Below are 18,494 nucleotides of genomic sequence, written 5' to 3'. Positions count from 1 at the left end.
GAGCTGATCTCCCTGTGCTATGCGGCTGCTTCCCACTAGCTATCTATTTTACGTTTGGTAGTGTATGTATGTCCATGCCACTCTCTCACTTTGTCCCAGCTTACCCTTCCCCCTCCCCGTATCCTCAAGTCCGTTCTCTAGTAGGTAGGGGTTAGTTTTTAGACATAAAACAGTGTGGCAAGGTAGTCAGGGGCCTATAGGAAAGATAAATTCAGCATCTGATCCTTACAGATAATTAAGAACCAGGAAGTTACGCTGCTGTTCAGTTTTCAAAAAGAGAGCCATACCATTCAGTTTTAGAAAGAAAAGAGAACCATGAGAGTGCTTACCAGGTGCTAACTACCTTGGAGGATCCCAAGAACCTTGAAGAGTGTTTGTGTAACAGTGTAATTCACAGAGGGTTTGTATTGCCATCATTTCATGGACTCCTGATAAATTTCTGAGTTAGGCAGGACAGAGGTGGCCACCTTAGTTGATCAAGAGAGGAACAGGTTCATTGAGGTGAGTACCTTGTTGAACGTCCTGCCAGCACTGTTGGCAGAGCCAGGTTCACTTTTTCTTCACTGCTCTTTCCTATAATACCAGCTATGTAGGCCTTTCCTGAATTGATTAAGGATAAGAGGATCAGCCATCTCTGAAACATTTGTTTAGAAGCCATCAATTTACACCACTGCTTACAGTCTGGGGTATACCTATGCCCTTTCTAGTGTTTTGAAAGTTAATCATTCTATATAAAATTATATTTTTGTTGTTAAATATTGACGTAAACATTTTAACTATAGAATGAGCCCAATTCTATAAAAAAAATACATTCTATATATAAACAAAGGTAAGAGACTGGAAATAAATACATCTTTAAGTAGATTTTAAGTGATTTGGTTTTTTCTTCCTATTTGTATTTTTCAAACTTTCTACAACAAGCATATATGTTTTCTACAGGCATAAATATGCATGTGTATATATGTGTATGTATATATATATGTATATGCATGTACTTAGAAAAATAATCTTTCATTACAAACAGTTTTGGTCTTTTTTCAAAAACAGAGCTATAAATCTGTCTTGCAATTCAGAAGAAAGAATTACCACTCCAACTTTAGACAATTGTGTGTAATTGGTTGACAAAACTTCTAGATTTGTGTCCATTCTAAGTTAAATGGAGGCATCAGGGCTCTGGATTTTAAATCAAAAGGGCTTGGATTAGAATTCTGACTTAGCTACCTATTAACTGGTATTAACTTACCCATTTTTTGAAAACTGTGAAGCGCTGAAGATACTGAATGCCATCACCCCATCCCAGATTGGTGGGCTTCAGGGCAGTTGCCCTCAGGGCGGCTACAGTACCAGAACCTCTCCCTCTCCCTCTGAGGTCAGTGGGGCTCCCGTAGACGGCCTGTGCCTGAGCGCAGGAGGCTGCACTTCCTCCAGTTTACCACTGGGTGCCGCATTTTGACATCTCCAGCCTCAGGGTCTAGGTTTTTGCCTTTAAATCATTTCTTTCTTCATTCTGAAATTTAAGGCCATTCCCCAACTCCCTTCCAGTTTCCCCTTTTCATTAGAAAGATAATTCAGGGAGGAAGGTAACAGTGCCTCATTTCACCATGTTCCATGTTAAAAGTGAGTATTCTTTTAAAAAGTCAGTTTATCTTTTAGAAAAAATTTTAAAAGCCTGACTTATGTCAAAAGTGTTAGTTAGGGGTAGGGATGAGGTATATTTTTCTTTGATTTTTAATGAGTTTATTATGTTGGAGCATTAGTCATCTTGTGGAATTAAGTGAGTTTCCCACCAATCAGGCTGAAATAACTCACATTTTTGTTAAAACCCCAAAGTCCAGCTGATGCATGGCAGAGATTGTTTGGGTTTGAAACATATGGTGGTTTAAAAAAAAAACAGAGTCCTCAACCACAAATACATCAGCATTTCAAAGGTTTGTAAAATATTTGATTCATCACTGTCCCAGCCCCTGAAATTACACAATATGTTCCTCAAAATCAAGATAATGAAGAAATGGGGAAAGTTTTAATTTATAAGGTTTAAAAACATGTTTCTTAATTCATTACACAGCTGTCACATTATCTTAATTATATTTATTTTAAACACTGTAGGTTCTGGTTACGCTCACACACGTGCACACACACGACTGCAAGTGTGTGTTGAATGTAAAAGCCATATATGAATGAGGGATCTCGTTGGAATTGTGTATTATTTACAATGGTATCGCGCCTTATGGGGCCCTATTTTAAATGGCACATCTTCTATTTTACCTGTATTAAATACTGATGTGGCCTTATCTCCCTTCTACCTTGATCTTTTCAGGGCTCTGTTTTGGCTGTATTTATTTTGTAAAGCAGAATAGTCTGCTGACCACAGCTGTGAACTTTAAGGTTTAATTTTCAGGTTCTATATATCAGAAGGCTAGAGTGCCATGGGGTAAATCGCTTAGCTTTTCTTTGTTTCCATTTTTTCCACTTGATCAAGTAAGACTCTTTATTTTCTTTTTGGAGATTTTTTTTCCAAAGAATTCACTAAATAATGTATAAGATTTGAAGGTGGTGTTTTTTAGGGGGACTAGGCAAAGTATTTCCTTTGAGAGGAGAAAATGGTCCATTGTTGAAGCAAAGGATGAGATTCTGATTCTAATTTATTCTCTTTGAACCTGATGGTAAATGCTGCTTGCTGTAAGATGTGGTCCTTAGGGCATTTCCTCTAACCAAACCTTTCCTCCAAGAGCCTGGCACCTTTGGGACTGCTAAAGAGAAGTTCTTCCACCCCTCACCCCATAGATCTAAGGCTAAATTTTATAATTTAGGAGAAAACAATGGCCAGCTGAAGTCCCTGGCCGTAGCCAACTTAACACTAGTAGCCGGACTCCAAATATTATTCAGTGCTTCCCCACCTACTGCCCAGTAGGACCAAGCTTGCTCCTTTCAGTTATTCAGTTTTGAGCCGCTGACCGTACTTTGGATCCACTGGGGTTTTTAAAGGGAAAAATTCTGTCTCTGCCCTATTGTGCATTAACTTATTCATTCCTTTATTCAATTAACATTTATTGAGTCCCTCCTTTGTGCCAGGCATTCTTTTGGGGATACCAAGATGAGTGAGACTCTGAAACGCTTTGAGAGAAACATTAGTGTGTGTGTGTGTGTGTGTGTGTGTGTGTGTGTGTGTGTCTGTGTGTGTGTGTGTGTATACACATATTCTCACAGATACATACACACACATGTATAATATATAGTGTGGATACAAGCAGTGGAAGCAGGAACAGAGTGTTATAGAGTGTTGCAGGTCACTAACAAATTAGTGAATCTGCTATAAAACTCTAGAAGTTTTCTTCAGCATTGGAATGGAGCATCATGTAATCTAACCAAAGGAAAGTGGTTTTCCCAAGGCCATATGAGTAGATAGTGAAAAAACGTGGGTCAGAACCCAAGCTTTTGACTTCTGAATTTTCCTTATTGTGCCCAAAGTCTCACAAAAGACAAAGAGCCTTTATGGCCAGTTGCCCACATTACAGTCAAAAGTGAGAACGTAAAATGTGTATTTTGATGAAAGTTTTCTGTTCTATCGTTTGCACTTCTAATTGTTCACAAACAAGCAGCATTTTCACTTATAAGCTAGAGTATGACCTGTTAGAGAAAGGAGGAACTTGGGGTTAGTGGAAAGGCACGGTAAAGAGAAAACTAACTTTCATTGAGCAGTCAGGCACTATGTGTGGACACGTTGACCTCCGCTGTCACACTTAGTCCCTTTAACAGCCTCTCGAGGTCCTTGGTGTTCTCATTTTTATGGCCGAAGAGACTGGACACAGATTAATGACCCACCCAAAGTCATACAGTTGTCAGCCTGGTCAAGTTTGACTCATCCTGAGCTGTCACCTCCACCACTCCCCCATTAGGTATGGGCTATCACAGGGGGACTTTCACTCTTGTTTTCCTGATTATTGGCTCATCTGTTTCCCACCCTGGGTGGTCAGCTCCATCAGTGCAGGGGCAGTGCATACTTGGCTCACCTTTCTATCGCTGCTGCATGAGGAAGGCACTCAACATTTTGACCATGTAGAGCTGGGATTCAAACTCAGTTCTTGCTATTGCAAGGGGTCTGTATAAAGTTCTCTGAGATCCTCTTTGAAAGGCAACATAGACAAACAAAGTATCAAACATTACCTTCTATCCTTGTCTACATTGTGGACAGGATGAGAGCACATTAGAAGTCACTGGGGAAATCAGGAATTAATTTGTTCATGTAACCATCCTTCTGTTCATTCTTTGGTTCTGTTGATTCTTTCTCCAGTATTGGTCGAGTCTCTGATTGGCACACACTGCTAGGCTTGGTGCCTAGAAAACGTGTCTGGGCAGGGGTGGAAAGCAGCTGTGTAACGCATCACATGTCATTGTGGAGAGCCTGCTGTGTTCATTAAGTAGTTCCCAGTTTCATTTTGCCTCTCCCACAAAGGCACAATAGAAACCAAGGTAGGGGAGGGGATGGCACAAAAGGAAAATGCAACAATGCCACTTGTGTCCCGTGTATTAACTCTGAGTGGTCCAGGTTTTTGGTTTCGTTTTTAACCAAATACATGTACATTTTTAATTCCTCTGAAGTGTATGCTTTTTCGGACGGAGATTTTTTAAGAGGTTTTTAGTCAGTCATGAAGTAGATCAAATTCATAAAATAGTTCAAATGACCTTTTTTCCATTCTTCCTTGCCCTGCGAAATCAGCGTGTTACTGTTTGCACTTGCAAGAGTTCTGGACATTCGGCTCAAGCCACGAAGTTCTTGTGGAGCAGTGTCGTGTCTTTGCAGTGAAAGGGACCAGGCGGTGGGAGGTGAAGCTGGCCCGGCTCGTGCAGTGCCTCCTCCACTCTTTGCAGACCCCCACTGCTTATCGCACACTTTGCTGGGCCCCGCACAGCAGGGTGGACCAAGGATAGAATTGCAAACAGAAATTGTGCTTGCTTTTGTTTAGTGAAGCCAAAAGTCTTAATATTATTTTATGAACTTGATGTAAATGACAACTGACATGAGAATGAGAAATTTTAAGAGCACATAAGCGTCTTTACAATCCCAGGGGTTGGGGGCAGAGGACAGTACAGAAAGTGTGTGTGTGTTTGTATTCTTTCTTGAGTCGTATATAATCAGTGCCTTCACCCTCTCCAAAAAGACCAGAACTGATTAGAAGAAGGAAAAGACTAACTTGATGCACAAAATTTGTATGCATGCCAAGTCCTGGAGTAAAAACTATTTGGCATCTGACTGAAAAGACACCAAGCAACCATTTGATGTCTATGGGTGAACACTCTCAAGATCTTGCACTCCTATATTTCAGTTAAAAAATTGCTCCCTGAAGTGCAAACTGACTTCAATTTTGAACAAAATTTAGCATTCAAATTTATAGCCACTTTGAAAACTGAGGGTTTATTTATATCATATGAACCTGAACAGATTCTTAATTACAGCAGCCCTAGTGCACATGGAGAATCTGGATTTCAAAAAAAAAAAAAAACTTCCACATAGGTTTTTCTACATTTTTGAGATGCTTTCATAGCAGCCATCATTCATGGGAAATAGTATTAAAATCCTGCCATACTGCAGTTTAAATTTAAACGCACTGCTTCCCAGTAGAGAGTTTAGTGTATCCTATAAAGGCACTAAATGGATTTTTTCGGTTTTGTAATTTTTTCCCTTCTCTTGCAAGCCTAATTCTACCGAGAGAGATGCTGGTCCCTTTGAGTAATCTTTGTGTGTTAACAACCTGTACAGGGAACTCCTCTCTTGCTTGTTGTAATGGGCAGAAGTCATCTTGGTTTGCATGAAAGAGAAGGTCTGATTGAACTAGGGTGAGCCTTTCATTTTAAGAAGAGTTAAAGTCTGGGGTGTTTTTAATGTTTTAATCTCTGTTTAAGAGGTTTCTGTTATGAGAGGAAAACTGATAACATTTTTACCTCAGCCAACTGGCTCTGCTCTAATCCCACGTTTATAGTGATTTATATTCTCCGTGGCAATGTGCTGTAACCTCAGAGTGATACCACTGTGGTGTAGATTGACTGCATTCCAAATGCTGGAATCACATACATAATGTTTTTACTTTTAAATAATATTCAGACACCAGAATAAATACCATATGTGCACTGATGCTGGTTACAATGGAACCTTGTCATTTCTTGTGAGGGAGAACATTCTTTGTTTCTGATTTCTGTTTGAAATAAGTATGCAAAAGATAAATATGTACATTGACAGCATTTTGAGAAGGCTCAGGTAATTGCACAGCTGAGGATGTAGCTAGGAGTCCTTGAAATGTAGCATTTAAGACTGAAAAGGCTGCTGTGTTGCCACCATCCCTTTTTGACACACATGAAGGCAAGGACTGTAATCTGACATTCCCAGTGTAGGGTTTAGTTTTTATATTTTATAGCTACAGCATGCTGTAGTTACCGGACATCTGTTGAAGAAAAATTACCTCGAGTACTGTTCATAGAAACAGTGAGACTAACGTGCTGATGACCTCGTAACAGGGAGAGTAACACACGTGATAACGGGAAGGGATGGATTGATTGGAAAGTCATAATTCAGTATGAGACCTAATGTTATCTGATGCCACGAAACCAGAACTTACGTGGCCTGATATCATCAAAATACAGATAATCAATCTCTCCAGATCCATTTTCTCCCCACATGATGTTGAAGATTTAAAAGTTTCATAAAGTTTAGAAATACCTCCCAAGTCATGCATTTTTAGGTTCTTGTTTTCATCCGTCTTGGTTGGAATTCTAATCCACCTAGACATATTTTTTAAATAGACATGCTAGAATGCCTTTCATATTTGTGCATCTGTGACACGATCCAACAAGTCAGTCCACGTTTGCTTCTCGGGGAAGCATTTCAATCCAGGTTTGCGTTATTACCATCAGGTGAGCTATATTGAATGAGTGCTTACGACGTTTTCGTAATATTTTGTAGATGAGGAAACCCTGGGCATTGGAATTGCTGGCTTTCCCTACTCCTCTGCACCCCCATCCCCACTCAGTTTTGTGAGGTTCTCCCAGAATATATAGTGTGAGGTTAATGTGTGAGGCATACCTCATAATGCATCTCTGACAGCTTATCTAGCACATGACTCAGAGTTTGGGTACGTCTTGCCTCCTTTATGGGAGCTATTTGTAGAAGTGTTCAGTGTGAGACCTAATGTTTTTTATAATTTTATAATGTGAGCCGTTATAAAAATGCTCAAAAGTCTCTTTGTGGACTTGAGAAGTTGTGAGACAAATATTGTACCTCTAACGTATTGTCTCTCCTTTGCAGCTTTTCGGATGATCCCTTATCCCTTGGAAAAGGGGCATCTATTTTATCCTTACCCCATCTGCACAGAAACAGCAGATCGTGAGCTGCTTCCATGTGAGTCTCCCCTCCATAATCCTCCCTTTGGCTGGTGAGGGTGGTGTGCCAAAGACTGGGATGGGAAGAGGTGGAAATGATAAATGTTTATGATGTTCCTTGTCTTTTATTACTCTTCTCCCAAACCCTGTCCTCATTTGGTAGCATAAGCATTAAAGTGAGTTATGTGTGTAGGTTTGGCTTCCTGCTTCTCCACGTCTCTCCAGATTCATCAAAGGGAAAGACCCGCCCAGGTCTGAAATGTAGATGAAGAGCCATCATGTACTGGTTGGTCTGAGCGCAGAGACCCCTAGTTTGGGGCAGATGCCCCTTGCTGGGCTGATCCACTGTGCGGGGCTCGGCCTGGGCTCTCCCTCTGGTCAGAGGCAGTCTGCACAGACCGGAGTCTGGAGGGGAGGCACTGGCTTCAGAGGGAGCTGCAGATGAGCCATGGGTGGGAGGGTGGCACGGGGACGCTGGCATTGTGGCCAGAGGCGGAGTCGTGGGCAGGGTGGGGCTGCCCTCTGCGGTGATGCGGTGCTCTTCGCCGGCGGGATTTCCCGTGGGCATCTCACGGATGGCGCACAGTGAGCTGGTGTAACGTGTGCAGGGCACACGTGCAGCCTCAACACTGTATATAGCAGGCGGCAGGCAAACCCTGCCCTCGAGGGCCTTACAAGCTAGCAGTCGGGGGGCCCATACCACACGTGGAAAGTATGATTTGGTTTACTGTAATGCAACATTGTTTTGACAATTCCGGCTAAATAGTTATTATCAAATTATACTGTGTATGAAGAGCATGTCCAGGCTGTTCATGTGGCCCTGACTTAGGACATACTTTCCTCCCTCAGATAATACGCTCCAAATCTTGGTTGCTCTCTCTTCCCCGTCCTCTCTTCTGCCACAACCACCCTGCACCAGCCCCAGCTACGTCACATCTCATAGCTGTAACATATTTAAATGCTTTGCCAGGAGGGCCAGTATAACTGTGGAGCCCTGAGTGTTGGCAGATTGTTTAATGCCCACGTTTTTGAGCTGGTCGTAAATCTCCAATGTAGTGGGTGCAAAACAAGGCTGCCGTCTCAGGTTGAAAGAGCAGGAGGCAGCTCTCTCATTTCTTTGCAGGACAGACCCACTGGGAGACATGTTACCTTGGGAGCTGGGAGACCTCAGAGGGGTGTGGTTCCTCACCATCTGAGTTTATTGTGGAAAAGCATCGGGTGCCTCACTCTGCATTAGATTTGATTTCAGAAATCCCTGTGATGGGCCCATGCTTTACCTTTTGACTCCCCCTTCAGGGAGATCCTTGTTAACATTTACGGTTTCTGGTAAGAAAGGCAGTTTTCTGAAAAGTACACTTTTAAAATGTTTTAATTGAGTCCAATCATGTTTCCATGGGGATAGATTCACTATTAGAACAAGATTACAGTTCTTAAAAGAAACTGTCTAGGAATAATCTTTACAGTCCTGGAATAGAAAACTATTTTTCTATCTATAAATAAACTATCACGTTTATTTATTTGAATGCAGTGGTTCAAGTCTGATCTCCCCTCAAAATCATTGGGTGCTGAGGGTGAGGATGGGATGGGGGTAGGTGGCTTTACATGTTACCTGCGTGCTGCACGTGAGTGGTGTAGTGTCCACGGTGGTCCCGAGCACACGTCCACCCATGAAGAATCCTAGCAGGTTGACATCCCTGGATTCAGGTGCATGTGCTCGTTTGTGCTTTGTCCCTCCTTGGCCCTCTACACCCTCAGTTTCAGCAGAGTGGACTACTGCTTAGAGCTGAAAGGTCGAGGAAAGGCTTGAGACCTTGGATTTCCTGAGGAAGATGGAGACCCTCGAATCTTTTGGTTTGAGTGGCAGTGTAGTTCACACACAGCCTCACGGCTCCCCTCCACTGGGCCAGCCTCAGTTGCTTTTCTGTCTGTGCGGACCACTCGAAATTTAAAAGTTATGAAAGGCTCTAAAATCTCCCATTTTTGATGGATGGATGGTCCTCGCTGGATGTCTCTCTATCAGGGTGGCACCCTCCACTGACATAGTTAGATTGTACCAGGAAAAAATACAAGATACACTAATATCACCCTATCACAATGATTTAAAAATTACAGGAAAAGTGAAAACCTAGAGAGAGGATTTTTTTTTCAGTATACTTGACTTCGGATTTTCCAGGTTTTGTTCAATGAACATGTGTTTTATAATTTGAATAAAGTTTTGTTTTATTTGTGTTTGCTTTTGCAAAAGAAATACTGTATATTAAGCATAGATAGTGTTACTGTCCCTGCCCATGAGTGTGTGACATCCCCAAATTAGCCCTATCATGCCCTAGGTAGAGTTCTGAAGGTTGAACGTGGACTTGGGGGAAGCAGATAGGCCACCAATGGCTGGCTGAAATGTGGGCTCTTCTTCGTTCCAGGGCCCTACCTTTCTCATTTCCAGCAGGCTTGAGCCAAAGCTCTGCAGAGTCAGTCCCACCTACAGAAATTCCCTGAGAATGCATTTTACTGCAGCCCTAACACTTCCCTTTTGATCTTCTCCACAGCTTTCCATGAAGTCTCAGTTTACCCAAAAAAGGAGCTTCCCTTCTTTATCCTCTTCACTGCTGGATTGTGTTCCTTCACAGCCATGCTGGCCCTCCTGACACATCAGTTCCCGGAACTCATGGGGGTCTTTGCGAAAGCTGTGAGTATTTGCCAAGGGGGAGGCCGCAGGCAAGGGGCAGGGCAAGTCAAGAGAAGCAGCATAAGAGAAAGAGGGGAGCGTTGTGTAGAAGTGGACGTGCTTGTATTGATCCTTTGCATACTGTTCAATTTTCATTATCATCAGTGAGATCAAGGATTGAGGGTCAAAATGAGAAAGTGTAGCTTGTTTGTTACTGCATGCCTTGCCTATTTCACAGACACAAAAATTCTCAGCAGTTCCCCTAAAATAATGCATGAGGTCTAAAAGAATTAAAGAATTAAGGGAATCCTAGCAAATGAAAAATACTTGGGAGATTTTTCAGTTTTGTATAAATTGAATGACATCATTTCTAATCTTTAGATATTGTAGGTCTTTCCTTCAAGAAAGATAGAATTTACATTTTCAAAGATGATTTAAATTTAAAACGTTTTAATGTCTACAAATTAAACGGCTTGTTTGGGGAATGAACTGAGAGAGTGTGAAGGGTGGGTAGTATTAAGAAGTATACAGATATGATATTTAGAAGTATGGAAATCCATTAAGGGTCTTTAAAGAGGGTTATGGAGAAGAGCTTTAATAAGAAAAGCCATCTGCATTGACAACCAAGAACCATTGTTTCCTTGATGAAAAGTGACCATTTCAGCTTGCACATGCAGTGAGGATAAGTTTACTGATTTTGCCACAAAGGAGTTTCAAACAGAAGGAATCAGGAAAAGAATATCGATTGTTTCCCTGGAACTCCATTCTGATTTCAAGGCGAGTGGAGTCAGCAAGGATGATTTCTAACTTGGCTGGGTTGATTTAATCCCTTTCCAGATGATTGACATTTTCTGCTCGGCAGAGTTCAGGGACTGGAATTGCAAGAGTATTTTCATGCGTGTTGAAGATGAACTGGAAATCCCACCGGCACCTCAATCTCATCATTTTCAAAACTGAACTCATCACCCTTCTTCCCCCACCACCACAACTGCTCCTTCTCCTGTATTCCTGATCTCCGCCAGTGGCACTGATATCCACCCAGTTACTCAAGCCAGAAACTCAGCAGCCCTCCCAAACTCTTCCCTCTCTCACTCCTTATATCCTGTCTGTCTTGGCTTTCACAGTCTGTCGGCTCTAACCTCCTGAGCCACTAGGCATTCGGTAAATGTAATTCACCTCTTCTTCCCTTCCTTCTTCTCCCATGGCTGTCTCTTAGTTTGGATCTTTGTGATTTCTTGCCTGGACACCTGCAAGAGTCTTAACTGGTCTCCTTGCTTCCAGTCTTATCCTCTGCCAGTATTTCTTTCATACTGACAAAAGAATGATCTTTCTAAATTGCAAGTCTGAGCATGTCACTTCCCTGCTTGAATTTCTTCAGTAGTTTCCCACCAGCATCAGGATAAAGTCCCAGATCTTTAGCATGGCATACAGGGTCCTTTATGATCTGGCCCTTGCTTTCCTCTTCAGCCTCATCTCTCTCCCAACTCTTGCACAGACACTGGTCTTGGGCCACAGTGAATTGCTCACCATTCCCAGATGCTTTTGTGAGCCTCGGTGCCTTTGCACGTACTGTTTGCTCTGCATGGAATGCCCTTCCCCGTTATCATCAGCACTTGTACAGTCTACTAACGCCTCTTCATTCTTTTATACTCAGCTTCCTTTCTAAGTTTCTCCCAAGCTGAGTTAGATGTTTCTCCTCTCAGCTCCCACAGTATTCCATGAATACCTATATTACGTTTATTGTACTGTATTATAATTGTTAAAAACTTGTCTGACCCCCTTGTAGAATGTGAGCTCTTTGCGAGCAGGACTGTGTCTTCCTCATCTCTGTATCCCCAAAGCTTTGCACAGTGCCTTGCACATAGTAGGTTTTCAATAAATGATTATTAAATAAATAAATGGTAGTGGTTTCTGCAGAAAGAATCAGTGTAAAAAATTAGATACAGCTTAGCATTTCTTCTCTTCTTTTATAATTATGATCACAGACAGAGTTGAAAGGGACCTTAAACTGCCTTCAACAGTAACTTGATGAAGGTCATTTAGACTCATCTGGAATACTTTTAGCGCTGGAGTGTTCACCTGTTCAACATGGAAGCCCATTTCCGTACTGGATCACTCAGAACTCTTCTTGATACTGACAAAATCTGCCTTCCTTTAATTTCCACTTATTTCCTATTCTACTCTCCAAAACTATAATGAACAACTCTACTTCCTCTTGCAATTTCTTGAGGCAACTAATATATTCATGGCCACCTCTCACCTCTAACTTACTACCTTCTCTTTTCTTCAGGCAGAATGTCTCCAATTTCCTTAAGTCTTCTGTACATGATATGATTCCTGAACCCAGTATCACCCAAGCTGCCTCCTTAGATGCTCCCTAGTTTATGGGCCTATGCTATTCATTATTTGCTTCTATTCCCAAGCCAACCTTTGAGTTAAAGCAGTTACCAAAAGTCTGAATAGATTAGAGTGTCATGTAGTAAAATTTAAAATAAGAATACATTTACAACATTAGTCAATGTCATTCTTCATTGAACTAACAAGCAGCTCTTGGTGGGAATTCAGGATCAGGACAGTGATTCTCAGCCCCTAGTGTGCACAAAATTCACCTGGCCCTACCACCGGAAGTTCAGAGCCTTGAGTGTTAGCACCCGGGAATCTGCGTTTTTAAACAAGCCCCGCACCCCCCCCCCCCCCACCGAGTCTAAGGATGGGGGTTGAGGACCATTTCCTTCAAAGAACACTGGTCTCAAAAAAGCCAGCCTTTGAGCAGCTGTTTGCAGGTGCATGGTGCGACGTCAGAGCTGTTGAGGTGACAGGTTTCTAGGAACCAGCAGTTTCACCCCGGCTGCTCCTTGAAATCATCTAGGGAGCTTAAAAATTACAGGTGCCTGATCTCCCAGTCCTGGGGACTCTGACTTAGTTGGTCTGGGATGCAGCCTGGGCATCTGAGTTTTCAGATGCCCCCGTAGTGATTTGGGTGTGCAGCCAGGGCTGAGAGCCCCTGTACTGAATAAAGTAACTGCCTGAAACTGCGTCGCCCAGGGAGAGGGCTGGGAGGAATGGAGGGTAGTACATAGAATACGGCTGGGTGTCCTCTAGGTAAGGCTGTGTAGCCTCCAGAATCCCACAGAGATGTGTTCGTTATGGACATTAGACCAAGGGCCACTCTCCTCATTTAATGTTCCCAAAGCTTTGTTTTTGAGTCAAGGACCAGATGATTAAATAAAATATAAATTTACCTTTATGGTCATCGTATTTTATACTCTACCAAGGTGTGGTAGTTTGGTCAGCTACTCGTAGTTTTCAAAAGTAGTTTAGATAAATTTGCTTTTAAACCTCTGTCTGGAGGATCACATTCATCTTGCCCTTCATTAAGGTTTAGCAGTACTAAAACGTCTGGAGAGATTTCATGGGGAAGGAAGATGGATGGCCTGAAGGAGACAAGCCCCATCTCCCTCCTCCTTCCCCCCACTGCTCCGGCGTCTTCTCCACATTTTCACTCTTGTCACTTCATCAGGCCCCTCGTGAAGCCCCCCACAGGTTATCACAGCTGCCCTATAGGCTGCCTGCAACCATTTGCAGCTTGTGAAAATGATTTTCTCAGACCTCGCCTGAGATAATGTCCCTGGGATAATGACTCAGTAGATGGAGAGAGATTGCACTGCCACCCGCCAGGCTGCGTGCAGCTTGGGAACTCTCCAGTGTGTTTACATGTTGATATGCAGCCAGTAAGGAAGCCCGCAGCCAAGTGTGAGCCACTGGAAAATAGTAAAATGAGAGGCTTCAACTCTCTCCGCCTAATCTAATCTACCTCAATGACTTAGGACTAACTCTTCCTAGAATGTTTGGTTACCAAGATAAGGTTGCTCATATAAATAAGTGATCATTCCAAACCCAGCCCCTCACAGAATGTGGGAAGGTCAGCATGCTGACCTCTTCTGTTTGAAGGGCCCTGTCTTTCCTCCTCTGGTCTCTCTCCTTCCCTGAGATCCAGCCCCCTGACTTCTGACTCTTGTCTTCAACTTATGCGCCCTGACCTCTTTGAAGTCTGATATTGATTACAGTGAAATGTCAATTGTCTGATTGCAGTAGGGCACCTGGAACTTATTCAGATAAGCAGAGGCGTTTCAAGCGTTAACGAAGCACGTTGCGAGCCATGACCTTCTTCTAAATAACGGTGTTTCGGGGAAAAGGAGGATCAGGCGACTGAAGTGTTGCTCTCTCTTTTTTATTAGTTCAGTTGCTTTTTCTCACCACAAGACACTGATTGAATTATGGTGCATTTTGGACCGTGTGTGTCTGCCCCCAGGACAGAAGTTTTGGACATTGAGACAGATGAGCTGTTCCAGGGTTGCCTGGTGTTGCTCATTCAGACTTCACTTTTCAGGCAATAAAATTTCCCAAGTCCCTAAGTGAAACTGTTGTTTCTCTGTGTGCATTGGTTGAGTCTTCGCCCAAAAAGTGTTGACTGATATTCAAACGTGCAAAGAAGCATCCTAAGTAAACAAAGGATGTTCCACCTAACTTTTTTTGTTTAATACCTCCTGATGAAAGCCGCTGACCTTTGGTTACTAAATGAAAAGGGCTTAACGGTTCCAGGCACCCCGTTACATTTTGCTGCTTCTTCTTTGTGGGCGAGGGTTGGGGAGGAGGTCTCGGAGAGCGCTGCTAAGGAGGAAGGTAACCTAGCAACAAAGGGTGCTCATCGCAACTGGGGTGCTGCGAGAGAATTAGGATCTCTAGGAAAGCGTTCAAGGCATTCTCTTCTCGATTGTCCCAAGGATAGAACATTCTAGATATGAGGGAGAGCAGTAAATGATCACATACATGGGAGGTATTAGGAGTTAATTCTCTTGTGGAACCTGGTCGAGAAGTACAGGTGTGTCCGGGGGGCCAGGGCTCCCTGCATCTTGCTGCGCAGGGGGGAAAGAGGGGCATTTACAGACCACAAACTGGGCGAGGCCTGCCACTTAATTTCCAGAGGCCTCCCTTTTACGCTTTTTATCCAAGTCAGGTCAGTGACCAAAACTAAGCAAACAGACGGGGCTTTATTTTGAACCAGCTTTGTAACAACATCTCCATTCATTCTGCTACCCAAGCTGAGGCTCCCTGGTGTCCCCCCGTTTAGTGTATGAAGTCGCCCAGGGTGTAGACTTTGAGCGATTCCTGTCATCTGACCACACTGGCTCACGCTAATGCATCACTTGTTCCCACCTCAGTCACAACTTCGGTGGTTATAAATCTGTTTGGGATTAGGTTTGCAGGATATGATAACTTCACCAGCAAAATCACCTTGTTCAGTGGGCCTCATCTTCCTGCCCCTGTCAGCATCCTCGTTTCATCCAGACTGCTTTAGCACCTAGCTCCTCTTAATGGAGCTGAGCATTACAGGCAAATGCCGTGTGTTATGGAGCCTTGACAATCTCTGATTACAAACAAATGGATAAATGTTATGTGTAAATAGTTTTAATTCTACAGTGTTACCGTGTCGGTCTGATACAATCAGTAGACTTGTTCCATGTCATCCTCTCAGAACTAGGATTTTACGAACTCTTTCGGGGCAGCTCGGGCAGTAATTACTCATTCCTGGGCCTAGTATCTCCCACAATGCCTTCCAACCGCATCCAGCTCTGAACTGAAAAGGACAGGCAGCCCATTAAGTAGGGTGAGCATCCCATGTGGTACCGTGCACCCAACCAAGGATAATCGCAGAAGGTTGCCAGGCATTGCCCTGTATCTAACACCCACTTGAGGAAAGAGCCATCCTACCTTCACTCAAGTACTGACGTGGCTGCCTTTTTCTTAACTGCAAGTTCCTTAACAGCCTGGCACTCAAGGCCCTCCCCAGAGTTATGCTAGTCGCTTTTGAACTCTACCTCCATCTCTTCTAGTCATACCAGCTGCTTTCCCCTCTCTGTTCCAGCTGTTTATTGAGCCTGGAAGGCCCACCTGCTCACATGTCTTTCCTTACCATTCTTACCCCATCTCTGTCTTTTCATACCCCAGCCATCCACTGGGGACTATTTCAGTCACCTCATTTTCAGTTTTTCCTGTTCCTTTCGACAAAATGGATTCTCCCCCTTTCCCGAACCTTCCTGGTGCTTTGTTTGTGCGTCTATCTTCTACTCTGTCGTGGTCTACCCGGTATTGTTACTTTGCTGGGTACAGGTCTTAGTGGCTCCCTTCCCCAACCCCTAGGCTTTGAGCTTCCTGACAGTGGGACTTTTGTCCTAGACGCTTTTATATCTCACCCAGTACCTAAGTGCCTTACTGAGTAAATATATTCAATTGATGTAAAAGATGCAGTACAGAGAAGGGTTCCGAACCTTATACTCTCTCGAGTTTTCGTTACACAAATCTCGCACTTGATGGTCCTGCCATAATGTGGTACAGGCCTTCCCAGTTTGCATTCCACTGGTTCTTTAAAAAAAAGAAGAAGAAGAAGAAGAAGAAGGACAGATTCTGAGGTCATGTAAATTTGGGAAACTTGCCTACCATACCCCTTCTTGAGGACCCGCAATCCATAGAACATGTGACCAGTAGAGGAGACTGTTTCTTCACTACATTCAGGTCTACTAATTTGTCTGGCCTCAGACCATGTTCCCCCTCTGCGTATGTACTCACGTCCTACAGCACACTTCTGTGGGAAATTCTTGGTGGTGTAGACTGTGCTGTGCTATGGGCAAGGGATTGGGACAAAGGACTCCACAGTACAAGAACCAGACATTGAACCCTAGCGAGACGATACCTTGGTTCTGAGCAGAGAGCAAGGAAACCCATCCAAACACCCGTCTTGTGCCTGATTGGGTTAGGGCACCTCTTCTGCCAGATGCTGATGGCTTGTGGAGGGAGGCTGAGTCTTCACGAGAACATAATCAGAACAGACTTGAGATTATGTTAAATGAGTCTCAGGCAAGGCGCCTGACTTTCCTAAAAGGCACAGATAATAAGCATTATTCTCTACATGAAAAACAGAAAGGAATTCAGTAACCAAACGAAAGAGATCCCAAAGCTCTCCTCAGAGCAGCACCTTTTCCACAAGGACGTGTCGTCCATGGACTGGCCAGCTTGCTGCCCTCCCCAAGGCTCCCATGATACTCACCACTAAGCAGGTAGTTCAGAAAAGAACATGGGCTGCAGGTGTTTGGGAGACAATAGGATCCCAAAGCAATTCACAACCATACGACAAACTGGACTTTTTTTTTCTGTTGTTGCCTTTTCCACTTAAAGTTCTATAACAAGGCAAGCAGGTGGAGAAGTTGTCACCATTTTTTTAACTCTTCTGCTCAGTTGCCACCCATCTGTCAGTCCCTTTTGACGGCACTGGTCATCTCCATGGGCAGCCCTCAGATCCTGAAGACTGGTTGGAAGGCCTCAGAACTGTGGGCAGCTGTCAGAGGAGTGAAGGGCCTGTCAGCCAACACTTCTCCCCCTCATCCATCAGAGCCAGGGGGGCGGGTGCAGAAGCTGGAATGTACGTTTGTTCGTCAACCAATGTTTCCTACAAACATAAATATGAAATCTTAGCCTTTGGAAGCTTTTTATAATGCAGAAACATAAGATGAAAGCATGAGTTGGAGAGGTTCGTTTTGATGTCTTGAACAAGATTTCTCCTGACTTCTGCGCTTTTCTCGTTTGTTCGCAGTTCCTCAGCACTTTGTTTGCCCCCTTAAACTTTGTCATGGAGAAAGTGGAAAGCATCCTCCCATCCAGTCTTTGGCACCAGCTGACTAGGATCTAGGGAAGCCCACCCGTCCTTCCACTCACCTCACCCAGTGGGCTGCCACCATCTCTTCGTGCCAACTCCTCGTGGACTGCAAGAAAGCATGACTTTGAAAAAGGGAAGCCATTCCGAGATTTTAAAACCTTCATGGACTGTCTGTTCCATATTAAAAGCTGTTTTTGTTGTACAAAATTCATTGATGTTCAGTTCTATTATATTTTGCTTTCAGAAAAGAAAAAATAAACTTTTGTGTATTGCAGCAACCAGTTGTGTCTTCCAGCCCTAAAACTGTTGGTGTCCAAATAAACCTACAGGTTACATTTAATTAACTAAGGCCCCAGATCTGCTCAGTGCAACACAATGGTTTTCTATGCTAATGGAACTCCTTTCACCAGGCCCTCGGCACCCCTACGGTTGGTGGCTTAGAAAACAGACTCTCTTTGGCTAAAAAGTACCATCTTTTTCAGCCCCAAACTGTATGTCCTCATAGGCTAAATGCACAAAAGAAATTTCCAGCATGAATGACAGGAAGCATGAATGAAACGAAATGTATGTGCCATCCCAGGTTGTTCCAATTCAGAGACTCTGCTCACGGAATAGAACTCAGCACTGTGGTTCTAGGAATCATTTTACTTCTGCTTTCTGAAAACTTGTCGTGAGAAAAAAAGTTCTGATGAGAGCTACAGAGCCAATAGTCTATCGTAGGACCTGACCACTTTCAACATTGCCATTTTT

At 43.4% G+C, this 18,494-nt stretch overlaps 1 protein-coding gene across 5 annotated transcripts in view; it reads left to right on the top strand.

The window, feature by feature from the left end:
• ST7 (suppression of tumorigenicity 7) overlaps window positions 1-17,941 on the top strand; it is a 254,231-nt gene extending 236,290 nt beyond the window's left edge. For 3 of the 5 annotated variants that reach the window (XM_082662064.1, XM_082662062.1, XM_082662066.1), the window contains 3 exons: window positions 7,298-7,390; window positions 9,915-10,054; window positions 10,871-11,660. In XM_082662064.1, coding sequence (XP_082518190.1) covers window positions 7,298-7,390; window positions 9,915-10,054; window positions 10,871-10,990 — 353 coding nt within the window. In that variant the 3' untranslated portion in view covers window positions 10,991-11,660. Of the gene's footprint in view, window positions 1-7,297; window positions 7,391-9,914; window positions 10,055-10,870; window positions 11,661-17,681 lie in introns of those variants that run through there. The other 2 variants (XM_082662065.1, XM_082662063.1) reach the window with 1 other exon arrangement.
• Window positions 17,942-18,494: the final 553 nt, after the last annotated feature.

This window comes from Grampus griseus (genome assembly GCF_964374135.1).
Source record: "Grampus griseus genome assembly, chromosome: 9".
NCBI classification, from domain to species: domain Eukaryota; kingdom Metazoa; phylum Chordata; class Mammalia; order Artiodactyla; family Delphinidae; genus Grampus; species Grampus griseus.
The sequence above is the reverse complement of the archived record's forward strand: the minus strand, read 5'-3'. Positions and strand labels throughout refer to the sequence as shown.